At 42.4% G+C, this 27,594-nt stretch overlaps 1 protein-coding gene across 1 annotated transcript in view; it reads left to right on the top strand.

Annotated features, from left to right (window-relative positions):
- The window catches only part of med13a (mediator complex subunit 13a), an 87,184-nt gene that overhangs the window by 44,594 nt on the left and 14,996 nt on the right, over nucleotides 1-27,594 (top strand). The window contains exons 5-20 of the mRNA XM_023267427.3: nucleotides 1,511-1,711; nucleotides 1,826-2,020; nucleotides 2,155-2,317; nucleotides 3,792-3,902; nucleotides 6,996-7,751; nucleotides 11,906-12,122; nucleotides 16,047-16,077; nucleotides 16,557-16,678; nucleotides 16,990-17,080; nucleotides 19,429-19,640; nucleotides 20,944-21,140; nucleotides 23,584-24,506; nucleotides 25,285-25,452; nucleotides 26,048-26,271; nucleotides 26,539-26,728; nucleotides 27,068-27,479. Of these exons, the coding sequence (XP_023123195.1) occupies nucleotides 1,511-1,711; nucleotides 1,826-2,020; nucleotides 2,155-2,317; nucleotides 3,792-3,902; nucleotides 6,996-7,751; nucleotides 11,906-12,122; nucleotides 16,047-16,077; nucleotides 16,557-16,678; nucleotides 16,990-17,080; nucleotides 19,429-19,640; nucleotides 20,944-21,140; nucleotides 23,584-24,506; nucleotides 25,285-25,452; nucleotides 26,048-26,271; nucleotides 26,539-26,728; nucleotides 27,068-27,479 (4,213 nt within the window). The remainder of the gene's footprint in view (nucleotides 1-1,510; nucleotides 1,712-1,825; nucleotides 2,021-2,154; nucleotides 2,318-3,791; nucleotides 3,903-6,995; nucleotides 7,752-11,905; nucleotides 12,123-16,046; nucleotides 16,078-16,556; nucleotides 16,679-16,989; nucleotides 17,081-19,428; nucleotides 19,641-20,943; nucleotides 21,141-23,583; nucleotides 24,507-25,284; nucleotides 25,453-26,047; nucleotides 26,272-26,538; nucleotides 26,729-27,067; nucleotides 27,480-27,594) is intronic.

Here is a 27,594-nt window from a genome sequence, read left to right as displayed (position 1 = left end):
TATATTTTACGGGCTGCACAGTGGCATGGTGGTGAGCACCTCTCGCCTTGCAGCTAGAAGATCCCTGGTTTGCATCCCAGCCTTCCCGGGGTCTTTCTGCATGGAGTTTGCATGTTCTCCCTGTGCATGCGTGGATTTCCTCGGGGTACTCCGGTTTCCTCCCACAGTCCAAAAATATGCTGAGGTTAATTGATTATTCTAATATTTGCCCATAGGTGTGAGTGCGAGTGTGATTATTTGTCCTGTTTTAAGTTACTGTAGTGTTTTTAAGTTATTTTCTTGTTTTTTACTGTGAAGCACTTTGGTCACCCTTTGTGCTGTTGTAAACAGCTATATAAATAAACTTTGATTGATTGATTGATGGAAAATCTTAAGGAATACAATTCAACTGTTGTAATGTTTGGGTTTTGAAGCTCACTATTTGCAGGGTGTTTTGTCAGAAAGCACCCTCAGCTGCCAAGGTCTTTCTATTGAAACACTGTTGATGCGTCTTGCCTCCTTTTTTTTCTACCCTTTTCTTTTCCATTGTCTCTTCCCATTTTCCTATCATGGAAGCTGTTCTGCGGTCCAGCCACTGGATCAATACCTGGGGACCGAGGCCATCCAGTCTAGTAATGACATACTAGAAAGACAGAGCAGAGAGGGACATTAACAAATGCTCACATTCACACCCACCCAGCCAGTCTGTTCGTAGCACCATTATACCCCCTCTCCACATTCCAATGCATAATAGACAAGGAGAAATAGAAAGAGAATAGATGCATTGCAAGATGACAGCTTGTGCGTTTATATATGCATGTCACCAGTTGATATGCATATGGTTTCTCTGCTCGATATGTATGCATTATGCATCTTAGTTTATGGTACTATCTGCATTGGCTACTGGCTGTCTGTCTGCTCTATAAGCAGATTGATGGGTTCTTTCAGTGGCTCTCATATGTCTGTGAGGTCAAGTGTGTTTGCAAAGGAGTGGCCCATTTATAAGCCTCTGTTTATGGGCTCTGAGAGGTTGCCGCTGCACAATAATTGGTTTCTGAAAAGGTCAAATCGCTGCTGATTTGGCTGAAGATGGCAGTATAACTGTGAAAAGAAATCTTATGCAAGAAGAAAGAATGGAATGATGATTAAGATAAGGAGAATTAGATTGCTACAGCAGTGAGAATAGGAAGAACAAAGAAGAGAATTAGGGAAGGTGTGAATTAAAGGACAGAGGCGAGGACAAAAGACATACAGAAGGATAGACAATTGGAGGGAATGAGGCCGAGATAGAAGGATGATAGGAGGAAGGATAATGGAACGATGGGGAGTGGGGAGAGTTGAGAGGAGAATAAAAAAGAAATAAATGATTTTACAATTGGGAAGTGTAATAATGTTCAACATTGCTAGAACTGGAAGCAGTTGCAAGACAGTACAAAACTGAAGCAATGCAAATATTAGGAAAAACATGGCCACTGCAAATTATGATGCTGACTCATGTTGTCTTGTCCCCCCCCCCTTTTCTTCTGACTAGTGATCCTGAGTCCATTTGGCCTGAACGGGACGTTGACGGGCCAGTCATTCAAGATGTCAGACCCACCCACCCAGAAGCTGATTGAGGAGTGGAACCAATTCTATCCCATCAGTCCCAGTGCCAAGGAGGGTGTGTCAGAGGACAAGGGAGAAGAAATGGACTGGGAGGATGACTCTCTGGCCTCTGTGGAGGTCCTTGTCGGTCAGTTTGTAAAATATGAATCATTTAGATTGCCTGTTGCAAAGGTAGGATTGCCTGATTTGAGTTTCACTGGTTTGGTTCCTGAACATCCCACCTGTGTGTCTGTGTGTCTAGGTGGTGTACGTATGGTGTACCCAGCCTGTCTCGTGCTGGTACCCCAGTCAGACATCCCTGTTGTGGCCCCTGTGGGGTCCTCCCACTGCACAGCCGTCTACTCGGGTGGCCACCAAGTGCCTGCTTCCCAGCGAGAGCCCGCCATGTCTTTGGTGACCCTCACCCCCCCCACATCACCTGAGGAGGCGCAGACAGGTAGTGGTTTAAACAGAGTGTGGATTTAGAGCCTTAAAACTTCAGTGAAGTCGAGGCTTTCTCTTGACATGGTTGGGAGAGTTGTTCATTTTTTTTGTCAAATGGTCTGCTGACTTTGCTTTTTCTGTACACAGTGGACTCTCACTCGGCCCAGAAGTGGGTTAAGATGCCTTCATCATCTGATGCGTTCAGCGTGGACAGAACAAGTCACCATGGAGGAAAGATTCCACGCCGACTAGCCAGTCATGTGGTGGAGCGTGTATGGCAAGAGTGCAATATCAACCGTGCCCAGAACAAGTAAGTCTGCTACTATGTGTCTTAAAAGTCATGGAGATTGATTTACCATGCTGTAAAGGAAAATTCTTAGAAACATAAACATTGTCTTTACATATACATACAGACATAATTTAAGATAAGATACGATCTGCTTTATTCATCCCGGAGGAAATTCTTCTGCCAGAGTACAATAAACAAAGGCTATTAGAATACACACAATTACACAGAGATTACTAGTAAAATAAAAATAACAAAGAATACAAAGTACAAAATGCAAGTTATTAAAACTTTGTGTGAAGTGTTTCAGTGTCAAGTGTCTTAAGTGTGTAAAGTGTCTAGAAAAAATAAGAATTAAAATAAATAAGAAAAATAAAATAGCACAAGTACAACATGTAAACTGTATACTAATACGAATAACATAAAAGATTAGCAGAAAATGAACTGAAGTAAGAGTAGACAGATGTATTGCACCGATGTATTGCACTTGAACAATGATAATACAGATCTTGCCTCATTCTTACTCTTTTTTGTACTATCTGTGCAGAAATGGTCACTACTGCTGGTTGTGGAATTATTGTCGTTAATGTAAATTAAGCATACAAGCATACAAATAAGGCACTAAATCAATCAATAAATGCTTCTACTCCCCTTTATTGTGCAAAGTCATCACCAGTATGCCACAACCATCAAGCCATTTGCCAGCTCTTTCATGTCAGTCAGGAGAGGCTGACCGGATAAATACATTTTTGTACTTAAATGGTGTGTTCTAAGTAACAAGCAATGAAAAGAAGAGCATAGTTGTATAACAGTGTTTAAGTACCCTTGAAACATTAAGACCCCAAAAACCCAGCTACTTCAGTCTTCAATATTTTTTCTGCTTAGTCTGTGTTTAGTTGGTCAGTATTTGAAAATTTTCTGACTACTCTGCTTTACTCTCTGTCTGGTGTGTCCAACAGCACTGTTGCCGTTCTGGGGTTTTTTTTTTCCAACTTCTCGCTTGACACAAATAAACTATATTTATGTCTGAGTTTTCCATGTTTAATGTCTCACATCTAAACTACAAATGGATTCTGAAAATAGATGAATGTAATGATCACAAGTAATTAGAATAAAAGCTTGTAGTTTTGTCCCTTGGTCTTTTGTATTATTTAGTGAATCTGACACATTGGGAGCACCCCGGGATCTGTTGCCCCTTGACCAAGCACAGAATGTCGGCTATAGTTAGCTGCTTCCTTGTCAGGCAAAATATTATTGCTCCAAGGACAATGATGAAATCAGCCTTAGCACAAAGCCCAGTTATAGTCAAGAAAGATGAGACAAAGCTGTACACTTTTGGTGATGTGTGTCATTATTTTGGGTTTGTTTCAAAAAATGTATGGATGATGGGCTTCTCCCCATGTAAAACACTGTAAGAGAAGAGTTTAGGAAGTGGCAAGTCTCACAATGAGAGTTCAACCCCAGGAGTAGTCTTTAATGCTGTTCGTTTCCTCCTCAGGCGGAAGTTTTCAGCTGCAACCAACGGTACCTGCGAGGACGAGCTGACTGAGAAAATGGGAGCCTGGGATTTTGTTGAGCATTCACAGAGGTCATACTGCAGCTGTTCGAGGTCAGTCTCTTTCCACGATCATGCACAGTGTCTGCAGGTATTGCTCCTACATGTGTGCTCAAAGACATTTCAAAGAGTTTATACAGTCCACAGGGCTTTGAACACTGGCACAGAGGGCCATAGTCAGCAAAGTATCTGCAAGTTATATCCACGTCTCCACTTTGACAAGCATATTATTCTTCATATTTTTCAATTTATCACTATTTTGTGTAAGTGACAGCCATGGCGGAGCTGAAACCTCTGCTGGGGTGTGTGTTTCTGTAAGTCAGACATTTTTATTCCAACATTGATGGGAATAATTTCAGGGGAAAAGAATAGTTTGACCTCTGATGGAGCTCTAAAGACATTCTGTGCTGGTAAAAGGAGTGCGTGCTGCATGCAATGTTTACAGATAAGCTCAAAACATGTTGAATGAGTTCATATGTATGTGGTAAAATGTTGTTGCTTTATCTGCAAGGACTGACAGGCAGAGTAATAACCAATACTTCTAGGGGTTAGACAGGCAAAGTCTACACTGAGTGTGAGCCTCCTCCATGTCTCAGTTGTGAGCACCTTCCTTTAGGAATACAATAAAACATGAACTGAATGCAAGCATATAATTTTCCACATCATAATTTGACACCTTAATGTTAATGCTATTCTTTGTGTATGTTACCAGCAGACCTTTATTTCTCTTGTATGGGAAAATTTTAGTTGTACTTGTATTTTCTTGTCACATTTTAGTTAATTACGGTCTTTGGGGCCTCCTCCTTGAATTCTACACCAATCTGCTGTCTCCTGCATCCTTCAGGCTCCAGCCTCTCTCTCTCTCTCTCTCTCTCTCTCTCTCTCTCTCTCTCTCTCTCTCTCTCTCTCTCTCTCTCTCTCTCTCTCTCTCTCTCTCTCTCTCTCTCTCTCTCTCTCTCTCTCTCTCTCTCTCTCTCTCTCTCTCTCTCTCTCTCTCTCTCTCTCTCTCTCTCTCTCTCTCTCTCCCTCCCTCCCTCCCTCCCTCCCTCCCTCCCTCCCTCCCTCCCTCCCTCCCTCTCCCCACTAACGGCAATTGCAACCAGCTGTTAAATTTACAATTGCTTGTCAGAGCAATCGTGCAGATTGTGTTGTTAGATAAATAAACAAATAAATGAATAACAGCGCTGTCCAAACTTCCATTTGAAGTAAGGGAAAGTGTGACAGATTGTGACACAGTTAGGATGACGATCATTGTGTGCACTACACATCTTTGAGGTGTAACTTATTATGTAAACAGAAGACAGCATGGCAAGTGGACCAACATCCTAAAAGAAGTGTTGTTGGAAATTCTTCTTATCGGAAAATGGGTGGGCTGTGAATATAGCTTGTTACTGTTTATTTTAGTTGCATAATTTATTTACGTATACTTTGTCTCTCGTGCGGTGTCAGCATTCCATTTAATCCCTTTATTGATTTATTATGCAGTAGTTACCTGTGTAGAAGTCAAACATGATCTAAGTTTTATTCAGCGTATTTAAGTCATATTTCTGGTTATAGTATGTGAATTCTTTTTACTTGTTAATGCGTTTAATAGCTGACTTGATTTCTTGTACAGTGTAGTGAATTTGATGCAGTCATTCTTGCCGAGGCTAACATTGTTGCATTTTGTAGGGCTGCTTGGAGGTACACATTAAAACTAGTAATTTACTCACATCAGAGATTACATTGTCAGAGTTTATATGTTTATCCATAGTTTCTGAAACTTAAGAGGAGATCCTTCTCATGTTCTCTCTCTGGATGTTTTAAATTCAAAAACTGCCACCACTATGTATCTGTGCAGCAACAGCCGTCTGAACTCATGCCCCCTTCTGAGTAAAGAAGTTGAATGTAAGCTTGTCCACTGCAGACTGCATGTTTAACCAGTGAGCTGAACACCTACTGGTCTGCTTCATGGGAGACCAATACAATATATTGAAAGAAAATTTTGATTGGTGTTCAAAAAGCAAGTACAATTTAAAGTGCCTTTTCATGTCCAGTTTTGAGGCACCCAGTCTATGTAAGTTTGCACGTACTTCAACTGAGGATTCCTCTGCACCAGACTTTTTTTTTCACCTAGGGTGAGGAGAGCCGACTTGGACCGCAGATGAGAGCAGAGTGGATTGGACTAGTCAGCTGGAGCATGTTAATTTGTTGGAAGCCACCCAGCACTTTGGCAACACAGAAATGGGATGCTCTGCTTTGCCGGTTTTAATGGCCATTGGCTTTGTTTTGTAGATTGAGACCTTCTGTGTGTCCGCTTATATTCACATCTCATTGTCAAGACACACAACTACCCCAGTCATGAAAGAGGCACAGCTTACTCATCAGCACACTAATGTGTAACCACAACAGTAGGCTGAGTGGTGACATAGCAGCAGAGGTTAAAAATCACAGATGCTGACCCAAGACTGTTGGACACGCCTACCAGGATAGATGAGTTTGTACAGTGGTAGTGGTAAGATAAGGCTTAGTTGGTTGTAGGTGAGCTAGTTAATCACAAAGCAGGTAGCTATTAGGGAGACCAGCAGGTCCTGATGATGTTGTAATAATGATGTGTTGTATCAAACATAAAACAACCATAAATGGTCCATTTGAAAGGCAGAAGGCAGTAGAGATTAGATAGTGAGATATTGCTTATTTTCTTGTAACAGCACTTTGCTTATTTCCTTCACTGATTTTCTTTTTTGGATGTCTCTGAAAAAGAGAATACAGAGGCTTTTAGAAGATGTAATTTGTTCATGTCATGAGATTGGCTGAATAATTGGGAAAATGATAAATGCGCAGTAGCCTTTGTAGATTAGGTATTGCAGTCTTATTCTCAAGCACCTTACTTGATATGTGAAGTATGTCTTTCCTGCTAATTGTTTTGTGTTAAATTAGCGAGACTGTCTTGTTGCAGGTGAGAGTAATTGAGTCAATTGACGTTTTCTACAAGAAGCAGATGTGAGGGTTTAGATTGAGATTTTACATAAACTGCACAACATCTTTCTGCATCATAAAGATGAAAAATCCTCATGGCATAGATCATTTCTGTCTCTGCTGCTGTTGTGTTTGACATTGAAGCTTCACATTCTCACCATTTTTCCTTGTTTTTCTTCTACCCTGCAGATACAAATCAGTGAAACAGCGAACAGGCAGCACCCCAGGCCAAGCTCCATCAGCAGGTCAGCCCTCCCAGCCTCCTACCAAGCACAAAACAGGAGGAGAGAAGCCAGAGAAAGGTGACAAGCAGCAGAAAAGACCCCAAACACCCTTTCATCATCGCAGCCTGACCAGCGACGAAGCTTCCATAGAGACCGAGACAACTGCAGGGCAAAGGCTGGCCATGAGGGGTCAGGATGGAGGAAGATTTCCCAGCATTCGCTCTGGAGATGTGTCCGCCATCCAAAAGGCCCCCCAGCTCCACAGTGGTGGGGTCAGTGCTGGGCCATCAGAACAAGCCAACTCCCCCCAACCCCCACCACTTAGCCCCCACCCCTGTGAGCATGGCGAGGAGTCAGGAGAAGGCATGAAGAATCCTTCAACGCCCAACAGCCAACACTTTTACCAGCCACCCCCTGAGCCCTGCCTTGTTGGTGTAAAGGATGGTGGTGAGGAGCCTGGAGGGTCAGAGGGTCTGAATCAGCACTTCCACTCCCATCACTCCCACCCTCATCCTGGAGCCTCGGCCTACTCTGAGCCTCCTGAGCCCACTGTGTATGTGGGTGCAGCAATCAACCTGGAGGACGACAGCTCCCACGCACCATGGAGGTTATTCAACCTACCCCGCAGGAAAGAAGCTGACCTGCCCACACCACTGCTGCCTGGGGACAAGCTGAGGGACGAGGCCTCGACATCACAGGACAACCTGGTGTCCGTCACAGAGTGAGTGACAATTGCTAATCAATAATCATTATTCAGTGCTCTTGTGCTCTGACTCACACACAGGGTGATAAGGGTTCAGTCATTCACAGACTGATTAGATAGTTGGGTGTCCAGGTCATCCCACGTTTTCCCCTTGTTACAGTGTGGCTCTGGGCTGCTTTGAAGCGCTTTTAATAGTCCAGAAAGGATTGTTTTGAAAGAGTAATGATGCAAAACCCACCTTCTCTTCTTTTTCTCGCTCTCTCAGATCCCCTTACTTCACTCCCCCACCCATCCCTCAGAATGTTCAGTGTAGCGCTTAGCTGCACACAGCATGTTAATCTCTTGCTATGTGCCCTTTTGACATCATACATCACCAATGTGCAGGGCCAGCACTGCTCATTGATTCCTACACACACACACACACACACACACACACACACACACACACACACACACACACACACATGCACGAGCTAGGAAAGAAGAAGAGTAATGATAGGGTTAGATAAAGATAAACCACTCCTATTGTAATGGAGTTGAAGCTGATAGAAGTCCTGTCTGTTGGATATCAGTTTGACAAGCATTGGAGAGAGACTTTCACCAAGAAAAAGCTCTGCTAGCAAGGAATCGCAGATGGACAGAGTGAGGGGGGGTTGTCCAATGTGATGCTATGCGGGGTGACTTGCAGGATGTCGTGTGGCTGTAGTGGGAATTATCAGCCGGGTTATGCAATTCCCAAGGAGCCAGCCACTTGGATGGCCTATTCTAGTGGGCTGTAATCCTCCCAGCCACAGTTCTGAATGGCGGCTAATCTCTGGCCCAGGCCACTGCACACCATCACCTTGCATCAGAGCTGGTCAGGCATGACGAGAGGACAGAAGTACAGAAAAATGTTGGAGGCAGTGAAGGGGAGGGATAGCACATAAGTTGGGTCAGTCCCTTTTCTCCTGCCAAGCAGCCAGTAGTTGTCTTCTTTTCCATCCCTTCGCGGTCTATTACATATGAGGAACAAGTAGTGCACAGTCTTCGTAAGAGATTTTGATGAGTGATAACATAACAGGTGATGACTTTCAGTAAGTGTGCGAACAGTCAGAGTTGGAGTTGCTGTGCTTTCATAATGCAGCACAAATGTAACTGTGTGACAACAGACTCGATACATTGGTTCTGCTGCATGACAGCTGTTGGAACTGTTTGCAATCGCTGCCATTTCTGTGAATGCATATAAAAATGGGAGCAACACTGACATTATATCAAGCAGCACCAGGCTAAAACTGATCAGTTGTGGAAACACTTCTTTTGTTTTTACATGTATATATACATATTCAGTCAAGCCCGAAATTATTCATACCCCTGTCTAGGGTTGGGCGATAAATCGATTTTATCGATTAATTCGACTTTGTACTTAATGTCGATTTGTTTTAATGAAAATCGATTTTCTCATCAACATCTGCCACCAACGCCTGCCTGCTGGGCTCCCGTAGTTCAGAGTGCGCGCCCCCCCCTTGATACACAAACAACATGGCGGCGAGCGGTGCAGATCTAAAGGCATGTGTCAACTAGATGCGATTTTCCCGCACGGCAACATACCGCATCTGAAAATCACACGGCCAGCGGGTGGTCACTAGCGGACCACAACATGGTCACATGACAGCGCTGAGCAACAGCAGGCCGCTACGTGGTGACGTCACCGAGCTTTCAGCTGGACAGTGCTGCAGACAGGTGGGATAATCACAGCGGCTTGGCCGCAAACTTTCCCTTTTATTTCAAAAAACACGTCAGCGAGAAGTATTTCTGACAGCATTTGAGGCGAGAAATAATCTGTACAGCAGCTGAATCTGTCCTCGTTTTATGTCACTGACGCCTAGTTTAGAAGTTTGAGGACAGTTTACCGATGCGTGGAATCTCACGCCTCACTGAATTTGCATAAAGTAGAAGTCCAGTCTACTTTATGCAAATGAGCTGCAGCCCTCTCCGGGTAAATGCACTGGATCGCAGCGGGAAACGCACCGCAACCGGACCAGCATGCCAAATGCAGCACATTTCCAGCTGTGATCCAGTGTGTTTACCCGGAGGGGGCCGCAGCTCATTTGCTTAAAGTAGACTGGACTCTGGCATGCAGAGATTAGGTAGGGGGTAAAAAAAAAAATAAAAAATCGGATAAATCGTGAATCGGGATTTTTTGTGAAAAAATCGGAGATTTTTTTTTAAGGCCATATCGCCCAGCCTTACCCCTGGCAAATTTTGACTTAAAATTACTTTATTCAACCAGCAAGGTTTTTTTTTTTTTGATTGGAAATGACACAGGCGTCTCACAAAAGATTATAAGACAATGTACAAGAGGTATCATTGTGGAAAAAAATTGTTCTCAGCTTTTATTTACTTTTGAACAAAAAGTGGCATGTATTCATACCCTTCTCAATAATCAATAGAAAAGCCTTTATTGGCTATTACAGCAATCAAACACTTCCTATAATTGCTGACCAGCCTTGTGCATGTCTCCACTGATATTTTTGTTCATTCATCTTTTGCGATGAGGTCCAACGCTTTCAGGTTGGAGGGTCTCCTTGCCATCACCCTGATCTTTAGCTCCCTCCACAGATTCTCTATTGGATTCAAGTCAGGACTCTTGCTGGGCCACTCCAAAACATTAATGTTTTTGTCCGCTAACCATTTCTTCACCACTTTTGGTCTGTGGTTTGGGTTGTTGTTGTGCTGAAATGTCCAGTGGTGCCCAAGGCCAAGTTTCACTGCAGACTGCTTGATGATGTTGTTGAGAATCTTGATGTAGTCATCTTTTTTCATGGTGTCGTTAACTGTGATTAGGTTCCCTGGTCCATTGGCTGAAAAACGCATTAGGTTCCTGCCACCATGTTTGACAGTGGGGATGACATTCTTAGGGTTGAAGGCTTCTCCTTTTTTTTCGACAAATGAAGGCTACATCATTGTGGCCAAACAATTCAATTTTTGTCTCATCTGACCATAAAACAGAAGACCAGAAATCTTCTTCTTTGTCCAGATAAGCATTTGCAAAGGCCAAGCGAGCTTTTGTGTGCCTTATCTGAGGAAGTGGCATCCTCCTTGGTCTACGTCCATGGAACCCAGTAGTGTGCAATGTCCGTTGGACTGTCTACCTTGAGATGTTGCCACCAGCAGGGCCCAGATTTTCCAGGATGGCCTTGGTGGTGATCCTTGGATCCTTTTTCACCTCTCTCACTGTCCTCCTGGCCAGCACAGGTGTCACTTTTGGCTTCCGATCACATCCTTTGAGATTTTCCACGGTGTGGAACGTCTTGTATTTTTTAATAATACTTTGCACTGTAGCCACTGGAACTTGAAAACATTTAGATATGGTCTTATAGCCCTTTCCTGACTTGTGAGCAGTCACAATGTACAGCCGCAGGTCCTTGCTGAGCTCCTTTGTCTTTGCCATGACTGTCCACAAACCAACTGCAGAGACTTGCTGTTTTTCATCCGTTGAGTTGATTAAAACAGCTGTTCCCAATGAATCAAGGTAAGTAGGATGCTTTAGAACAGCTTTGACTATTTGGAATCGTATGGAACCTGGGATTCTTCCATACACTGACAGCTTGCAATGGGTATGAATAATTTTGGACATGCCACTTTTTGATTAAACGTAAATAAAAGCTGAGAACAATTTTTTCCCCACAGTGATGCCTCTTGTACATTGTCTTATTATCTTATGGGAGAAGCCTGTGTCATTTCCAATTTAAAAAAAAAAAACAAAAACTTGCTGGTTGAATAAAAGTAAGTTAAGGTCAAAATTTGCCAGGGGCATGAATAATTTTGGGCTTGACTGTGTATATATATATATATATATATATATATAATTATTATTTTAAAATCTATTCACTGGCCCTGTGATAGACTGGTGACCTGTCCAGGGTGTCCCCTGCCTTCGCACTAAGTTGGCTGGGATGGGCTGCAGCCCTCTCATGAGGATTAAGCAGTGTATAGATATTGGGTGGATATTCATTTACATACCACTGTGCTCTTATTTTTTTTAGTACTTATCAGTCTGTTATCTTTATGTAGCTCTTGAAATTCTCATTAGGAATGAGTAGGCGGTATCCGTTTACTGTGCATTGTAAGTATTTCAGAGCTATCTAATGCTACCCCATTGTCCTCATGCCTCTGTATCTTCATTTCTCCAGGGTGATGTCCACCTCTAAATGGCCACTGAAGGTGTCTGAAGAGCGTGTTCAGATGTATCGAGCCAGGAGAAACCAGTACCTATCTGCTGCCATAAGTGATGGAGATCATGAGCCCGAGGTCGACCCTTACGCCTTCGAGGAAGGAGACGTTAAGTTTACATTCTCCAACAAGAAGGATAAGGCAGGCGGGGAGCGTGAGCCAGGCAAGAAACATAAGGTAAGGCAAGCTAAGTGGAGGAGTGAGGATGTTCTCCAGTTGTAAGCTGAGCAGAACTCGTCTGAGTCTTGCTGGAGTGGATACAGTAATGGATGTGAAAATGGTCCCTTTTGCTTATTGTTGCTCTGGTTAAGAGCATCAGACAGAGACCAGGTACAATGTGTGGCAATGGCTCATCTATTATGTTTTGTCTTGTATGGTCATTACCAACTAAAAGGCAGATATGTTGGAAAGAGGTTTTGCAACTTGTTTCCATAACAACAAACTGCAGTACCTTTCAGTATTGGCAAACATTACCTTTGTATAACTCAAACATTAAACTGCATCTCCCACAACATATGCACGACACCACCTCCTAATTCTCTCTGCATCTTATTTTACCTCACACTGATGTACCATTTGCACCCACATTTTAGATGTTTTTTTTGTTTTTAGTCTAGATGCTCTTCTCTGAGAACATCCTTTAATTTGAACTGTAATTTTTACAGTTGAAATGCCAACCAAACCTAAACTTGATCACAGCATGAGATCCAAAACGTCATGTCATCATTCTTCACTAATTAAAAGTACCAAAGTCATGGTTTTAAAATAACGTTTGTTGTCTTTGAAAGCAGAAATACTTAAATTAATAATACAGAAAAATCCAGTCCACCGGATTCTAGCCTACAGATCAGCACCCTACTTTTGTGGCTCGAACTAGACACACTTTGTAACCCTGTGTAATATATAAACTTTGTGTTTTTTTTATGTAAATTCTTGCTCTGCAATGTAACTTGTAACTATAACTGTTAAAAAAATGAGGAGTAAAAAGATACATTTTTACTCCATTTTCCACCAGTGATCATCATAAGATCTCATCTGTGTCTTACGAACAACAAAAAATATATATTTTTATTTGTTTTGTATTAATAACTATATTTATTTAGCACCTTTTAAAAACGAATTATAGTTGACCAGTAATTGGTTTTAAGAAGTGATTTAAAGCAAGTAATTGATTCTGCAGCCTTAACTCCTCAGGCATGTCATTCCAAAGCTGAGGGTCCCTGATGGCCCCTTTAGATTAAAGCCTCGACCTTGGAACAGCCAGAGGGGCCCCACCTAAGGCTCTAAAGCTTTGAGGTGGCTCATATGAGGTCAACGTTTCTTTTATGTAGCCTGGGTCCAGATACAGATGAGTTTTGAAGGTGATCAGTAAGATTTTACAGTAATTTCTAAAATGAACAGGAGTAGTCAGAACTGAGGTGGTGGGATGTTTAAAACCTGTAAGAAGCCGAACTGCTGCATTCTGAAGTGGTTGGAGGAGAGAGAGTGACTTTTGGTTTAAACTAGAATAAAGAGAACTGCAATAGTCAAACCTGGAGAAAATAAATTCATGAATGACATTTACCAGGTTGCGTGTGATTGTATCTTTTATTTCTGGAGATAGTTTTCAATTGAAAGAAGCAGGACTACATATCTAAGGTTGTCAGTCCCTCAATTAAAGGTAGATTATCTCACAAAACATGGAGGCATGATGATTTAGCTTTAGTTTAGTCACCTATAAGTGTAGTCAGTATTATTACACTTCCATTTGTATTTTTTATTTTTCATAGACTTTCCTACCAGCTCAACATCCTGGTTTTTTCCACAATATAACTAGTTCACCTCAGCATGTTAAACATTGCTTTGCCTATAAATCAGCTATACACAGTGCTTTTTGGCTGCTTTCAATCCCTCTTCCAGCTGTAGTCTATTGGATTCATTACAAAAACTGTAGTGACAGTTTGAAAAATGTGAAGTGGAGTGAAACCTTTTTAAAAGCAGTCTAGAGAGCAACCACTTCATCCATGCTTTCGTCACTAGTTGCCCGAGGTAAGAAAGGGACAAGGGGGCTCATTTTAAGATCTGGGAGCAGGCGAGGTAGAAAATAGGCCATCAGCATCTTCAGCAACACTGGACTAAAAATAACGGAGCAACCACTTTCTATATACATCCGCTTTCACTGCCCAAGTCTGACCGAACAGGAAACCATTCCTCAATCACCATTGTTATTTGCAACCAAAGGAACACCAAATAGTTAGCCTGTCCAATTTCCTTGAGGTTATGTTTTTCTGATGTGATCTGCCATCCTACTTTCTACTCTTCTCACTGTATTCTTTTGCTCCGTATCTGGCTATTGGCTCCAGTTTCAGAGAAAGGCAACCTGTTAGCTGGTATTGCCCCCAGCTCTGAGAAGAAGAGTGCGTGCGTGCGTGCGAGCGTGCGTGCGTGAGTGCATGCGTGCGTGTTGGTCTGCATGTTTGCTGCAGGCTTCACGGAGCCACAAACCTGGCTCACTGAACCATTAAGCTTAAAAAGCACACTCAAATATTTTCTTTCTCTTCTGTGTGCTGAAGACCCTGCTGCACAGCCCTGATCTGTGCTGGAATGTTAGGGTGAAGGCTGCTCTCAGTGGAGTGAAGAGTCCCTGAAGAGCAGTCTGTGCAATGGAGCTCTTCCTCCGTCTGTCTGCTTTATGTGCTGTGTGTATATCTACCACATGCCTGTGGGTGTGGGTACAGACATGCAGATTCCAATTCCGGCATGGTTTTAGCTTAAACAAAAAATTTCATATTGTTGGAGCTCTTTTCCTTGAGATGCTTTTATTATTGTTGCTGCAATGTACTTGACATCCCACCTGGCTGATGCTTAATATAAACCTCGCAGACCAAGAGAATCTCCCTGTAACTGATGAATTTAGTGTTTGAAAATAAAAGTTTGAGATTAAGTAAATATTCTCAGTCATTTTCTCCTGATCTGCAAACTATATTCACCGCTTATCAGACTATTAAACCACTCGTTGTAGTGCAGAGGTCAGGTTTGAACCATACATGAGCGAAATCTAGTCATCATGCCATCTTTAAACTGGAGGGGTATTGACTATGCTACAGGCCATGTGGCTTATGCAATAATAGGCCATCATCTGATCACGGCTACCACTGAATAGAAGTGGTGTGCCTGTGTCAGTGCCTGCTAAATTAAGTATAAGGTGCAAGCAGGGAAAAGTCTCCGATAAATGAGGAACCTAAGATGGAATGCTTTCATGCATACATCCTTGGAGTCAAACAAGCTTTTGCAATATGTAAAGATCCACACATACACACTTTCTCACCCAAGGCTAGGTTACTGATAAGGGGTTAAGGCGTTGTTGCCACCTATAGATTGTGGCCTTGGCGTGGATGTTGTGCTGTGCTGTAGATTGGGCCTTTAAGGGAGACGGATTAAAGCCTGCGTTACTCAGAGAAAAGCCCTGGAGCGTAATGAAATCAATGGCTAGGACATAACATTCCTGTTCCTCAGCTAGAACTGCTCAGCACACAGTGTACACACATCCCATCGTAAGAGCACACACTCACACAGAAGGCCAGCCCTCGCAGATATTGATGTCTGGGTGGGAACCTAAGAGGCTGTTCCTTGGATCATGATTTCACTGTGGTCTACACTGGAAATCTCATTTGCCACAGCAGAGGCAAAGAGTCCCTTTTCCCTGCACTACTGTTTCTGTCCAATTTTCTTTTCACTGTGATATCACTGTTATTATTTGTTATTTTTCACGTTGGTTGGAGAAAGCAACACTTTTTATAAGTCGAATCTGGCTGGTTTAATAACGTGTTATTTTTCTGCATCCATTCCTCCTCTGTGGAGTAATTTAGCCAATTTATTTGTATATTGTCTTAATCACAATTTTGGGCGCAAAGGATTTCACACAACCACATTTTAACACAGTAATGAAGCAGACATTGCCCATTAAGGGCCATTAGGAAGAAAAGAAATCATCATTGATATAAAATTGCAGTTTTGTAAACAGTTTATCTGTCTGAGGATTTTATAATTTAATATTCACTGTTTAATAGATTATTTCAATTTGTACTTTTTTCTAAGCCACTTTTTACTTTTTCCTGACAGGGTGAAGATGGAAGTGCGGGTCCATCAGATGGTAAGGAGCATCTTTATTTCCCAACATCCCCTTGGCTGCTGTCGTCCAAACACATACTCTTAGCTCTCTGAAAACCTTGATAATGACCACCAAATGACACAGGTTGCATCTTGTTGCTCATTCGGAGTTAACATACTGAATATATAATAATAATAATGCCTTATATCAGTCTTTACAATATGTCAATTGAAACTACATTCATTCCTCAAATAGTAACATTCTCATTTATTCGCTATCATTTTTGATTTTTCTCATATAACAGATTTGTCATTGCCACAAGTATTTGAATTTTTTTTAGAATTTTTTGGAATTAAACTGAAGTGAGTGAGGCCAACCTGGTTGCCACAATAAGCAATCCCATGTTAAAGCAAGATGTTTTCCTTCATAAAGTTCTCAAGCAGCCAAGGTGTATTTGTGGACATGAAGAGTTTAAACTCAGAAATATTTAGTTTTAACATCACATATTTGTGTGTGTGCAGATGCTCAGCGGGCAGCCGCCCACAACCGCATGGCCTCCACCAGCCTCATCCATGAGACAGACCTGGTGGTGTCCATCAACGACCTGGACAACCTCTTCAACTCAGATGAGGATGATCTGGCGGTTAGTAGAGACCTTGGTTTACACTGCAATGAATATCTGATTACAAAGTGTGGTTTGGCACAGGGTGTGTACAAGTGTGTGTTTCCACTGGTGTTCACGTGCCAGAGTAGTGTCTCCACTCTGCCCATCATCGACTTACAAGTCTCACTCCCTGTTGCTGTTACTCTAAGAAATGTCATGTTTGATATTTAATTACAGGCCCCGCAGGTGTGAGAATTACAACAGGAATGAGTTTAGAGCACTATTATTAATTAACATTTTAAGCTACCAAAATAGTCAGGTGTTAAAATGTTTTGTTTTTTTATCCACAGCCTGGCTCCAGGCGACCAGTCAATGGAACGGATGAAAAATTCGGCAGCAAGGAACAAAAGCAATCCACTTTGGACCCGGTATCCTGCATCAGTATGTATCTCTCAATCTGTCCCTACTAATGTGTGTTTTTACTGATGTGTCATGTCTCCTTCAACTAAAGGGATGGATTTACTGCAAGAGTTAATCTAGAATCAGATCCGTCACACCTAAGCCTCTTGAAAATTAAAAATGGCACACTGAGATTTTCCTAGAAGCCACTTTAGCTTTAAATGTAGTATTCCCTCTGCTCAAAACTTCAGCTAAGTGAAATGGCATCATATCCTTTAATCCACTAAATGAAATTAAGGTTTTTGCTGCTCAAGCACAGCTGATGCTCCCACTTGGCTTTGCCACCTAGTGGTGAAGAATGTGGCTGTAATGAACTTAACGGTTTGTCAGTGTTTGGCTCACAGCAGCTTAGAGACATCCTGTAACTGCTGTCTTGTTGTCTCTTTGTTATTCTTCTACAGGCTTTCTTCAAGCTTACACCAGTCTTGCCTTATACCCAGTTTGCTGATTTAAGCACAGATGGACCAGACACTGTTTTCTGTGGAAGGACAGAATATTTGTTACATACTGTTATTTCTGAGCTCAGGGATGCAGAAGCAAAGAGAGTTTAAGGACACTGTATATTTTACTGTGAAGCAAATTGGTCTCAGATCACCCATTGTCTTTTATTTTTATGAAGAGGTAATATACAGTGCTAGCCTCTGCCCTTTTATCTTGAATTATTTTTGTTATCCCCCTAGATGGTTCTTTCCATTACAAAAAAATGATTTGAGAGTCCCTCCATTGTCTGTGGCCATCTTTGCATTTGGCTTCTTCACCATGAAACTTGTCATTGAAGTATAGGCTTATGTTACGTAAATGAAAGCTGTATTAATGGGGATTTCTTTTTTTACCCACTGTTCAACAGCTCTGCTGAATTCTGTAAATAGTCTCAAAAATTTGTTAAAAACAAAACAGAGTTTCTATGAAAATGCCAAAATAAGTGATAAACTTTGCAAACATTTCTTCATTTGCGGGAGAGATGTCTTTTAGACTTTTGTGTAACTAGTATTTATCTGGTTCATATTTCTGTGTAGCGGCCTAAGACAACGACATGCTTGTCACATCTACAGTACAACAAAACAAACATCAGCAAACAGTTTGACAGAATGTGTAAAAAACACTGATAGCATAAAATGACACATCATGCATTAAGTCATCCACATTATGTGCATAATTTGCTGTCACAGACCGATCCATACAGCTATGACAAGTAAAGGAGATGCACATAACAAAGCCAATCAACAAATCATTTATTTGGAAAACATTAGATCAGGTGTAGGTGCAAAAACACAGGCCACCATCAGCCATTAAAACCTAATGGGTGTCTCAGGGAGAAGCGCATCGGCAACTAGGCTGAGAATGATGGAGAAGGAGCACAGACACTCTGGGCTCAGGTGTTTCTAGTAGTACTGATGACCCTCTGCCTCACCCCCTCCTACAGCACCAGCAAGGAAAAAAGCCGCACAAAGCAAACAACAGGCAGACAGGAAGAGATAGAAGAAAACATTGTCATACTGTTATCTCAAGAAATGATTTGTGTCCCAAAGTGCCGTTTGTCCAGTAATTTCAATATGGGAACAAAATATAATCAAATTTGTCCAGATGTATGATAAGAACAACAGTGTTGGACTACACCTTTTTGACCTGTACATCCTGCATTTGTTCCTCTTCAAACACATGAATCTCTTAATACCTTTATGATACCAGCTTTATTCGTGTAGCATTTTTTAAAGCAAGAGTTTATAAAGTGCTCTTATGGACAAAGAAAAAGCATGAGACCAGACAGTCCAGCCAAACAAAGCAAGGCCAAATTAAGGTGAAATTACGATAAAGTTAAAACAAGAAAACATCACATGCAAAAACACCTATTGCAACATGTCAGTATAAATAAATACAAATAAAATAAGCAATAAAAAAATCAGTCATAAACAGATGACATCACATAAAAGCAAGTCTATAAAACTCGGTTTTACAAAGTAATTTTAAAAGAAGTTATGCCTTATCTCCTCAGGCAGGTTGTTCCGCAGCTTAGAGGCCCTGATGGTCCCTTAAGATTTCAGATTTTCAGGATCTAAAGCTGCAAGCTGGCTCGTATTGGGTCAACATTCCTGCTATGTAGCTTGGGGCCAGTCCCAGACGAGCTTTAAAAGTGATCAGTAAAATCTTACTATCAATTCTAAAATGAAGAGGGAGCCGATGGAAAGTCTGGACACGAGTGATGTGATGTAGTCTTTGAAAACTAGTAAGAAATCTGAAATAGTTGGAGGCAAGCAAATGATTTTTGGTTGTGATTTATTTTAATCAAAGTCCTACATGTATTGACGGACTTTTGTTCTTTTTTTCACCAGGTTCAGCAGACCTGCACCAGATGTTTCCTACGCCTCCTTCCCTGGAGCAGCACATCATGGGTTACTCGCCCATGAACATGTGCAGCAAGGATTACGGCAGCATGGAGCCCAACACAGGCATGACCACGCTGGATGGCACCTCATCGCTGGGAGGCCACTTCAAGATTGAGGTGGAGGAGAGCTTCTGCAGCCCTAAGCCATCTGAGATCAAGGTGGGTCTGGACACTTGGTATTATTGACAAAGCAACTGACATTATTGTCGTGTCAGTTACAAGTGACTGAATCTATAGGGTGAATGTACTGCCAGAATCAGTAGATGTCTTCAGTCAAAGTGAATGATTGTAGGCGAAGTCTGTCCCTCAGAGTAGGCATCCAGAGTTCATTCCTCATCAAGCAGTTTTCAGTTGTCACATACAAATTTTTAAATTCTGTGTCTCACACTTCATAGCAGAGCCTTCAGCTAGCGACCAAAAAATTCACTTAAATTCATTGTATTCATTTTTGAGCTGAGAGTGGAGGGTTATCTTTAGTATTAGAGAAATACTAGTAAAATAATTGATGAAGACACACAATGAGAATTACATTGATTAGACAGGGGGCATCCTCGTTGGACAGGCAAATAGCACAGTGATTGCACAGTAAATATTAAAACAAAATCCACTGAAGGTGCTATATTTTCCAGATATACAACACAGATGTTTGAGGCCCTCATGAATTCTTGAATTGTCTTTATTTTCATTGAGCTGTTTACAGCAAAATATGACTAAAAGCTGAGCTGATTCAGTAGTTTCACATGATTTTAATCCAGTGATTCATATGGTTTTTTTTTTATTTTAGAATTATTTGTCATAGGTTTATTTTAGAAATCATTTTTATTTGAAGCCAATGCCTAACCTAGATAAGATATGGGATTATCAACATGCTCAACATGTAGTTGTGTTTCTAGTAAAACGAGACAATAGCCATCATTGTTGAATGTCCTAGTAAACTTGTGAATGAAGGTGTCAAAAAACAAATAAAACATTATTTATATGGTCTATTTACAAAAGTTCTGACCAGTCATTAGTTGGCAGACTTTTTAATGTTACTATTTACAGACTTTTGGGAATTCTCCTTCACAAAATTGTCCTGTATGTTTATAATCAGGTAGTCAAACTCATTAAAATATGCACTAATTAGGATCAGTGTGCCTACATTCATTGTATTTCAGTTTCTGCAGCATGTCCAATAGAGAACAGAATCAGCCAATGTATGCCCTGTCAGGTATAAATAATATATTACCTTTGACTGGTATGAAACTGCCATAGTTTAGTGTTCATTAATATGATGTAGCAAAAGAATGCCTGAATTTGCACCATGTGTAACGGTAGTTTTTTTTTTTCCTGTTTTGAATATTTCTGAGGTTGTTGCTGTCCATGCTTCCCTGTGCCAGTATCTGGCCAAATGACAGACTTTTCTGCAATGGTCTGGAAACACATAATTATTTTCTTGCTTTATTTTCTGTCCGTCTTGCAGGACTATTCTTTTGTGTACAAGCCAGAGCTGTGCCAGCCGTTCGTAGGCTGCTCCATGTTCGCACCTCTGAAGACATTGCCAAGCCAGTGTCTCCCACCTATCAAAATACCAGAGGACTGCATCTACCGACCAAGCTGGACTATGGGCAGGGAGATGCTCAACCCCGTGCCTGTAATGACCTTCCTCAACAAGGACAGGTATGCTGCTGCTGCAGCATGATGTTTCCATGACAGTGTTACCTTCATGCATGACAGTGCATGTCTCATTTTTTCCTTCTAAAGTCTGTGGAACCAGTTCAGATTTCTGCCAGTTTTAAAGATTCCTTATATTTATCATGATGATCTGGACAGAAGGTTACTGAAGGACTCTAATTTAGCCTCACAGAAGATATGCCAAGACTGCGCTGGAGGGTTTTATGTGCAAAGAAGCACATATTCATAGTCTGCTCTCTTTCTGTCCACACACCCTGTTGTCTCTCCCTGGACACCACCTTAGCAGGCAGCTCAATTTCCCATGCATGGCTGCCTCAGGCAGAGCGGGGAAATGAGTGTAAAATGCTTTCTTGGTTGAAGACAAGGATTATCACTGGAGTGGTGAGACGGGCCCCCACAGCGGCTCCATGCCACCTCGCTGCTCATACCAGCTTGGCGTCTTTAGTATATCTGTCACTGCGCCTCTTAATTCCTCAGCTGCACCTCTGCTACTTTTCATGCAAACAGGATGTTTTTCTGTTTATCAGAAAAAAACATCAAATTTGATTTTATTTGATTGATTTTGCATTTGGAAGTCGGCCCTTGTTGCACTTGTATGACTAATTTACAAAAGACTAATTTATTATACCCGTGTGTTTGATGAATGACCAGAACATTCAAACCACCTGTCTGATATTGTGTAGATCACTCTTGTGCCACTGAAACAGCTCTGACACATCTGACAATTGACATTGGACCTCTAGAGGTGTCGTTTTTTTGTCTGGCACTGGGAAGTTGGCAGCAGATCCTTTGGGTCTTTTGTGGCGTGACTTGGGTCCTCTGTGGATCTGAGGGAGTTTGGCCGCTAAGTAAATACTTTGGGCTCTTTGTTGTGTTTGTCGAGATGCTCTAGAGCAAATTTTGGCGTGTGTTAGGGTGCATTGCTTTGCTGGGCTTGATGTTGTTGCTTTCTGGAAAAGTGTTCAGGTAGATGATCACGTATGACGGGACCCAAGATTTTCCAGCAATGCATTGTGTTGTAACAAGATAATCAGTGTTGCTCACTTCATCTGTGCTTTTATTGTCATGGCTGACCAGTATATTGTCACGTTGCAATTCTTATTTCAGTTTTAAGTCATGTCAGTCCTACTTTGTGTACTTTGCTGAATTTTATTGCAGAAAATGCTCAACATATCTTTTAGTTTTTAACAGACCGCACAAACTCTGCAAACTAATAAACTGGCCTGGAGCAAATGTCAAAGCATTTCCTCAGGTATGACTGTGATTGGAAAATGTTTTGGCTTATTAGAAAAGTGAGATGTGTTGCTGTTGGCTAAAAAGTGAACTGTTGGCATACATTCAGAAAGCACGTTATTCAGAAAGCTCAGACTGGAAATGCAGACTGATTTTGGACATAACAGGTAATTATTTTTTTGCAGAGCTAATTGCAACTTTGGGCTCATACTTTTGACTGATGATAGGTAAGATTATTAACCTTTCTCTTTTTATTTGAGTACACTAGAGCATGACAAGAAACAGGACAGAACAAGCAACCAAGGTGGTCAAATTTTAAATGCTTGTAATGACTACAATTTGTGGAAGGCTCTTTTTTTTTTTTTTGCTTTTTAATTTGCGGAAGTGCTAAGCTTTGTTAAGGTTGACTATACAAGGAGAGAGGGGCAAATGCAGTTGACTAAGTTTGGCTGGTGTCCAAAGCGTGATTGGTAAAGCTCTTAAAAAGTTGTCCTGGTGCTGCCTTTGGATCTGCATCTTATCGTGAATGTACCCTGACTGTAGAGAGAGTTGTGCTGGGGCTTCCTTCTAATGGGTCTGTGCCAGGAGTTGTTCCCCACATACAGCTAGGGACACGATGTGCTCACCCTCCCTCTCGCTCTCCTGCGCTCTCATAGACACTCGTTCTCTCCCTGCTTCCTCACAGTTGCTTGCCAGCCCAAAAATAACCCTTACCTCAGAGGGACGCTTGTTGAAATGTTTATTGAATGGCTTTCTCTCTCCCTCTGCTTATTTTTGCTACTCGTTTCTCATTCTCACTCTCCCGCATTCTTGTTCTCTCATGTGTAAACATGTGTGCAGTCTAAGCCCACTCTGCATTCCTTTTGTAGTGAATGTCGTCATGCCCTACTGCCTTATTACTTGAACTGTCTGCACAAATTCAGTGAGACAGTCATGTAACGGTATGTTGTAGACTGAAGCAATGTACTGAATGTTGCTGTTCTGGGATGTAGGAAAACAACTGTGGTCCATGTGCTTTTGCTGGGTATGTTACTTAGACACAGTTAGGTATACAGGCCATGAAGAAGCCAGCTGATGATACTTCTAAAAAAAAGATGAAAATGTGATTGTTTCACAACTGTAGCACCTTCTTTTAGTTTTTTTTTTTTTTTTTTTGCCTTTTCTAATTCATGTCCTTTAATCTCTCTGCCCTCAGTAACATCCCTAGCGTGGGCAGCACCATGGACCAGGACTACAGCCAGACCTACACCCCTCAGACCCAGACGCCCTTCATGTCAAACAGTGCTCCACCAAGTAACAGCGGTGCGGGCATCCTGCCTTCACCTGCCACCCCACGTTTTTCTGCTCCCACCCCACGCACGCCACGCACTCCACGCACACCTCGCGGCCCCTCTAGTGTCCAAGGCTCACTCAAGTACGAGAATTCCGATCTGTACTCACCAGCGTCCACCCCCTCCACCTGCCGACCGCTGAACTCAGTGGAGCCGGCCACAGTACCCTCCATCCCCGAGGCCCACAGCCTCTACGTCACCCTCATCCTCTCCGAGTCAGTCATGAATCTCTTCAAGGATTGCAACTTTGACAGCTGCTGCATCTGCGTATGTAACATGAACATAAAAGGAGCTGATGTGGGCGTGTACCTGAGTGACCCTGTTGGAGAGGCCCAGGAACCCTGTAGCTGCGGCTTCAGCGCTGTGGTCAACCGACGTTATGGGAACGGCTCGGGTCTCTTCCTGGAGGATGAGCTGGATATCATCGGCCGCGGCTCGGACGTCAGCAGAGAGGCAGAAAAGCGCTTTGAGGAGCTGCGGTTCTCCTCGCTGGAGAGAACTGGAGTTGGGAGGGGAGACCGCGTTCCAGATGAGCTGATTCTGCTCCTGCAGGACCAGTGCACCAACCCTTTTTCACCCATTTCAAGTCTAGAGCATGACATAGTGACACGGGGGCCAAGCGGGGCCCCTATACCTCCCTGTGTAAGGGTGGAGGAGAGAGACTACCACAGCGACTGCTACATGGCCCTGGAGCACGGCAGGCAGTTCATGGACAACATGTCAGGTGGCAAAGTGGACGAGGCTCTGGTCAAGAGCACCTGCCTGCACCACTGGGCCAAACAGAACGGTGAGAAATAAGACATTGTACCAGATTTTCCTTCTTGGCGCAGAAAGTTTGTGAGGTCTGCATTCAAATCTTTGACATGCCATAAATACATTCTACACTAAATGGTGTTTCTACATTTTTAGGAAATTGTAATTTTTTTGTCTGTTTTTCACTGGAATTATTTGTTTGGGATGTTTCCTTTATTCAGCATCAGTAGAGATACAGAGAGAACAGTATGGGGGTGTCGTGGTACTCGACTCTATTTAACCACAAAGAAAACACCTGTAAAATAATAACACATGAAATTAATTGGTTAATCATTCAGCACACATGTAAGCATTTATTTGCATGGCAAAAGGATTTCAAGAATATTTTTGAATCTATTTATTTTTTGTTGGCCTGTGATGGTTTTGTTTTGAGATGTCATTTTCTGACAACTTAAACAGCATTTTAACATCAGAAATCTCATCAAATATACATCTAATATAAATGATTACAATAAATAGACAAAAATGTGTTTTTAATGTTGATATTTCCATAAGAAATTTACGTAAAGCTATGAAACATACTTAGGTGTTCATGTAAGCCAAATTGGTGTACCCGTAGACTCATACCAAAGTAAGTTACATTGTCAGAAAGGTATAGATTGGCACATTTGGCTTGAAGAATACCTCATTAAATTTAGGACTGAAAGATGTGCTTAGAAGTAAACAGACATTTGTCTTTTTTTTCCACCCACTTCATGGTGTGTCTCATTGGGATTCATTTTTTGTGTCTGCTTTACCCATGTGTTCTTCAGCAGTGGATGTGAGCGCGCTGTGCTCTCAGGATGTGTTGCGGGTGCTCATGTCCCTGCAGCCTGTACTCCAAGACGCCATCCAGAAGAAGAGGACAGTGCGATCGTGGGGCGTTCAGGGTCCCCTCACCTGGCAGCAGTTCCACAAGATGGCTGGACGGGGCTCTTACGGTAAAACTGGGGCCAAGCTAGGGAAATGTGTTTACTTAATAAACAGTTCTGACAGAGGCTTTGCTAAAATCCAGTGTACTTCTATTAAACACACATTAGTAAATCAGTGTTTTCCAGGACATAAACACAAGAGGATTCAGTCTGCCAAAAGCTCCCTCAAAGTAAAAGAACAAAATCCTTTTCATTGTTGTTTTGAGTATGAAAGTATTGGCTTTGAAAAAGGATTATTGCACAATGCACAATATGCACAATATCTACTGTGAGTGCTGTGGTGACAGCATTTGGCGTTTGTGCGCTTGACATTTGGGATGTGTGTGTCTTGGGGTGGAAAAGCTCTGAATGTTGTCAGATCAATAGGCAGTGTAGTCCCTCTGGTGTGGTCCAGATGTCAGCTCTGCTGGGAGGAGCTGTCAGATCGTTTGGTGACCTCCAATTCTGATGCACAGTGGAGGGTGGAAAGAGGAGAGTGGGGAGCTGACACATTACCTGTTAACAATACTCACTTACTGCTCTGTCTTCCTTTATGTTTCTTTGTACCTCCTCCCTGCCTTGCTTTTCACTAAATTCTTCCTCTGTTTTCCCATTGCCCCCACAGGCACAGACGAGTCCCCAGAGCCTCTGCCCATCCCCACCTTCCTGGTGGGTTATGAGTATGACTTTGTGGTGCTGTCTCCATTTGGTCTGCCCTACTGGGAGAAACTGTTACTGGATCCTTTTGGCTCCCAGCGGGACATTGGGTACCTGGTTGTTTGTCCTGACAATGAGGCCCTGCTCAGTGGCGCCAAGAGCTTCTTTAGAGACCTCACTGCTGTCTACGAGGTACAGAAAAAGAGTGCAAACATTTCATTGTTGGCGCTGTCTAAATATGACACTGCTTCAGTTGTGTCCACTTCATGTTTCGGAGTTCATTTTGTAAACTGAATAATTGTCTTAGACTTATTACTAACCAGTATATTTTTTGTTAAGCTGTTTAAGGAAAAAACACTGCAGAAACAACTGTAGTTACGTTGAGGCCTCCATTCCATTTATGTATCAGTTCATACACTTACTGTGTTTGACACGCTGCCTTTATCTGTTTTTGTACAGTCATGTCGACTGGGACAGCACCGGCCCATTTCCAGAGGCTACCCCGATGGCATAGTCCTCGTCGGTGGCAGTGGAGCCAAAAACCTGGTGGATCAGCCAGTCAGCGACTGGTTCCTCAAGGCTGCCAGCGGCAACAGTGACGCCTTCACTAAACTCAAACTCTATGCACAAGTGTGCCGCCACAACCTCGGTAAGTGCCATTTACAGTGGCATTTACTGCCAGGTAACTGCTGCAGTTTACATTCTACATGGTCCCTGGTTCTTACGCTGCTCAATGTGTGATTCAGTCAGCTTTTTGTTGTTCAATTACCACCTTCAACACCTCTTGATTTAGTTATTTTGATATTATTGCCTTCCTATTAAAAGGCTAGCCAAAGAACCTTGACTACTTGAAAAAGCTTTGAAGTATAAAAGAAGTGTTTTCAGTGAAAGAGGATGTTGAAATGGAATAAACTATCTTTTTATTTTTTCTGAGTGTTTCCTGTTATTCATAAAAATCTAATGATGGTATTTGCGTTTCTCGCTTTAGCGCCATACCTCGCATCGCAGCCACTAGACAGTTCCCTCCTCACACAGCCCAGTCCCCTGCCCTTGTCCAGCCAGTCGTCCACACAACTGCCTAGCTCCACCTCCAGCACAGTCAGCCAGCAGGGCTCAACAAATACTGCCGGCTCGTCTGCTCCCAACAACAACAGCAGCAGCAACAGTGGGTCTGGAAATGGCTCTGCGTCATCAAACAGCCTCGTGACGTCTGCGGGCCAGTCTGGCAGCACAATACCGTCTGCCAAGCCAAACTCTTTTTCCCCCTTTGGGAGTGTGGCGAGCCAGGGAGTTGGTCTTCAGAGTGGACAGCTGGGACAGCAGGCTGGTACCCAGAATACTGGCACCTCAGGGGACAACTCCAGCAGCCAGACCCAGGGGCCCTCAGAGCCTCCTGAAAGGTACTGAAGAACACAAACCTGAATGCTCATTTTGTTATTTGAATAAACTTTTGTTTAGAGATGAATCAGCTTTTTAAAGGTGTTTTCCAATAGTCTTTAATGTGACACAGCATTT

Source organism: Amphiprion ocellaris, chromosome 14 (genome assembly GCF_022539595.1).
Source record: "Amphiprion ocellaris isolate individual 3 ecotype Okinawa chromosome 14, ASM2253959v1, whole genome shotgun sequence".
Classification (NCBI taxonomy): Eukaryota; Metazoa; Chordata; class Actinopteri; family Pomacentridae; genus Amphiprion; species Amphiprion ocellaris.
This window is presented reverse-complemented; position numbering and strand designations above follow the sequence as displayed.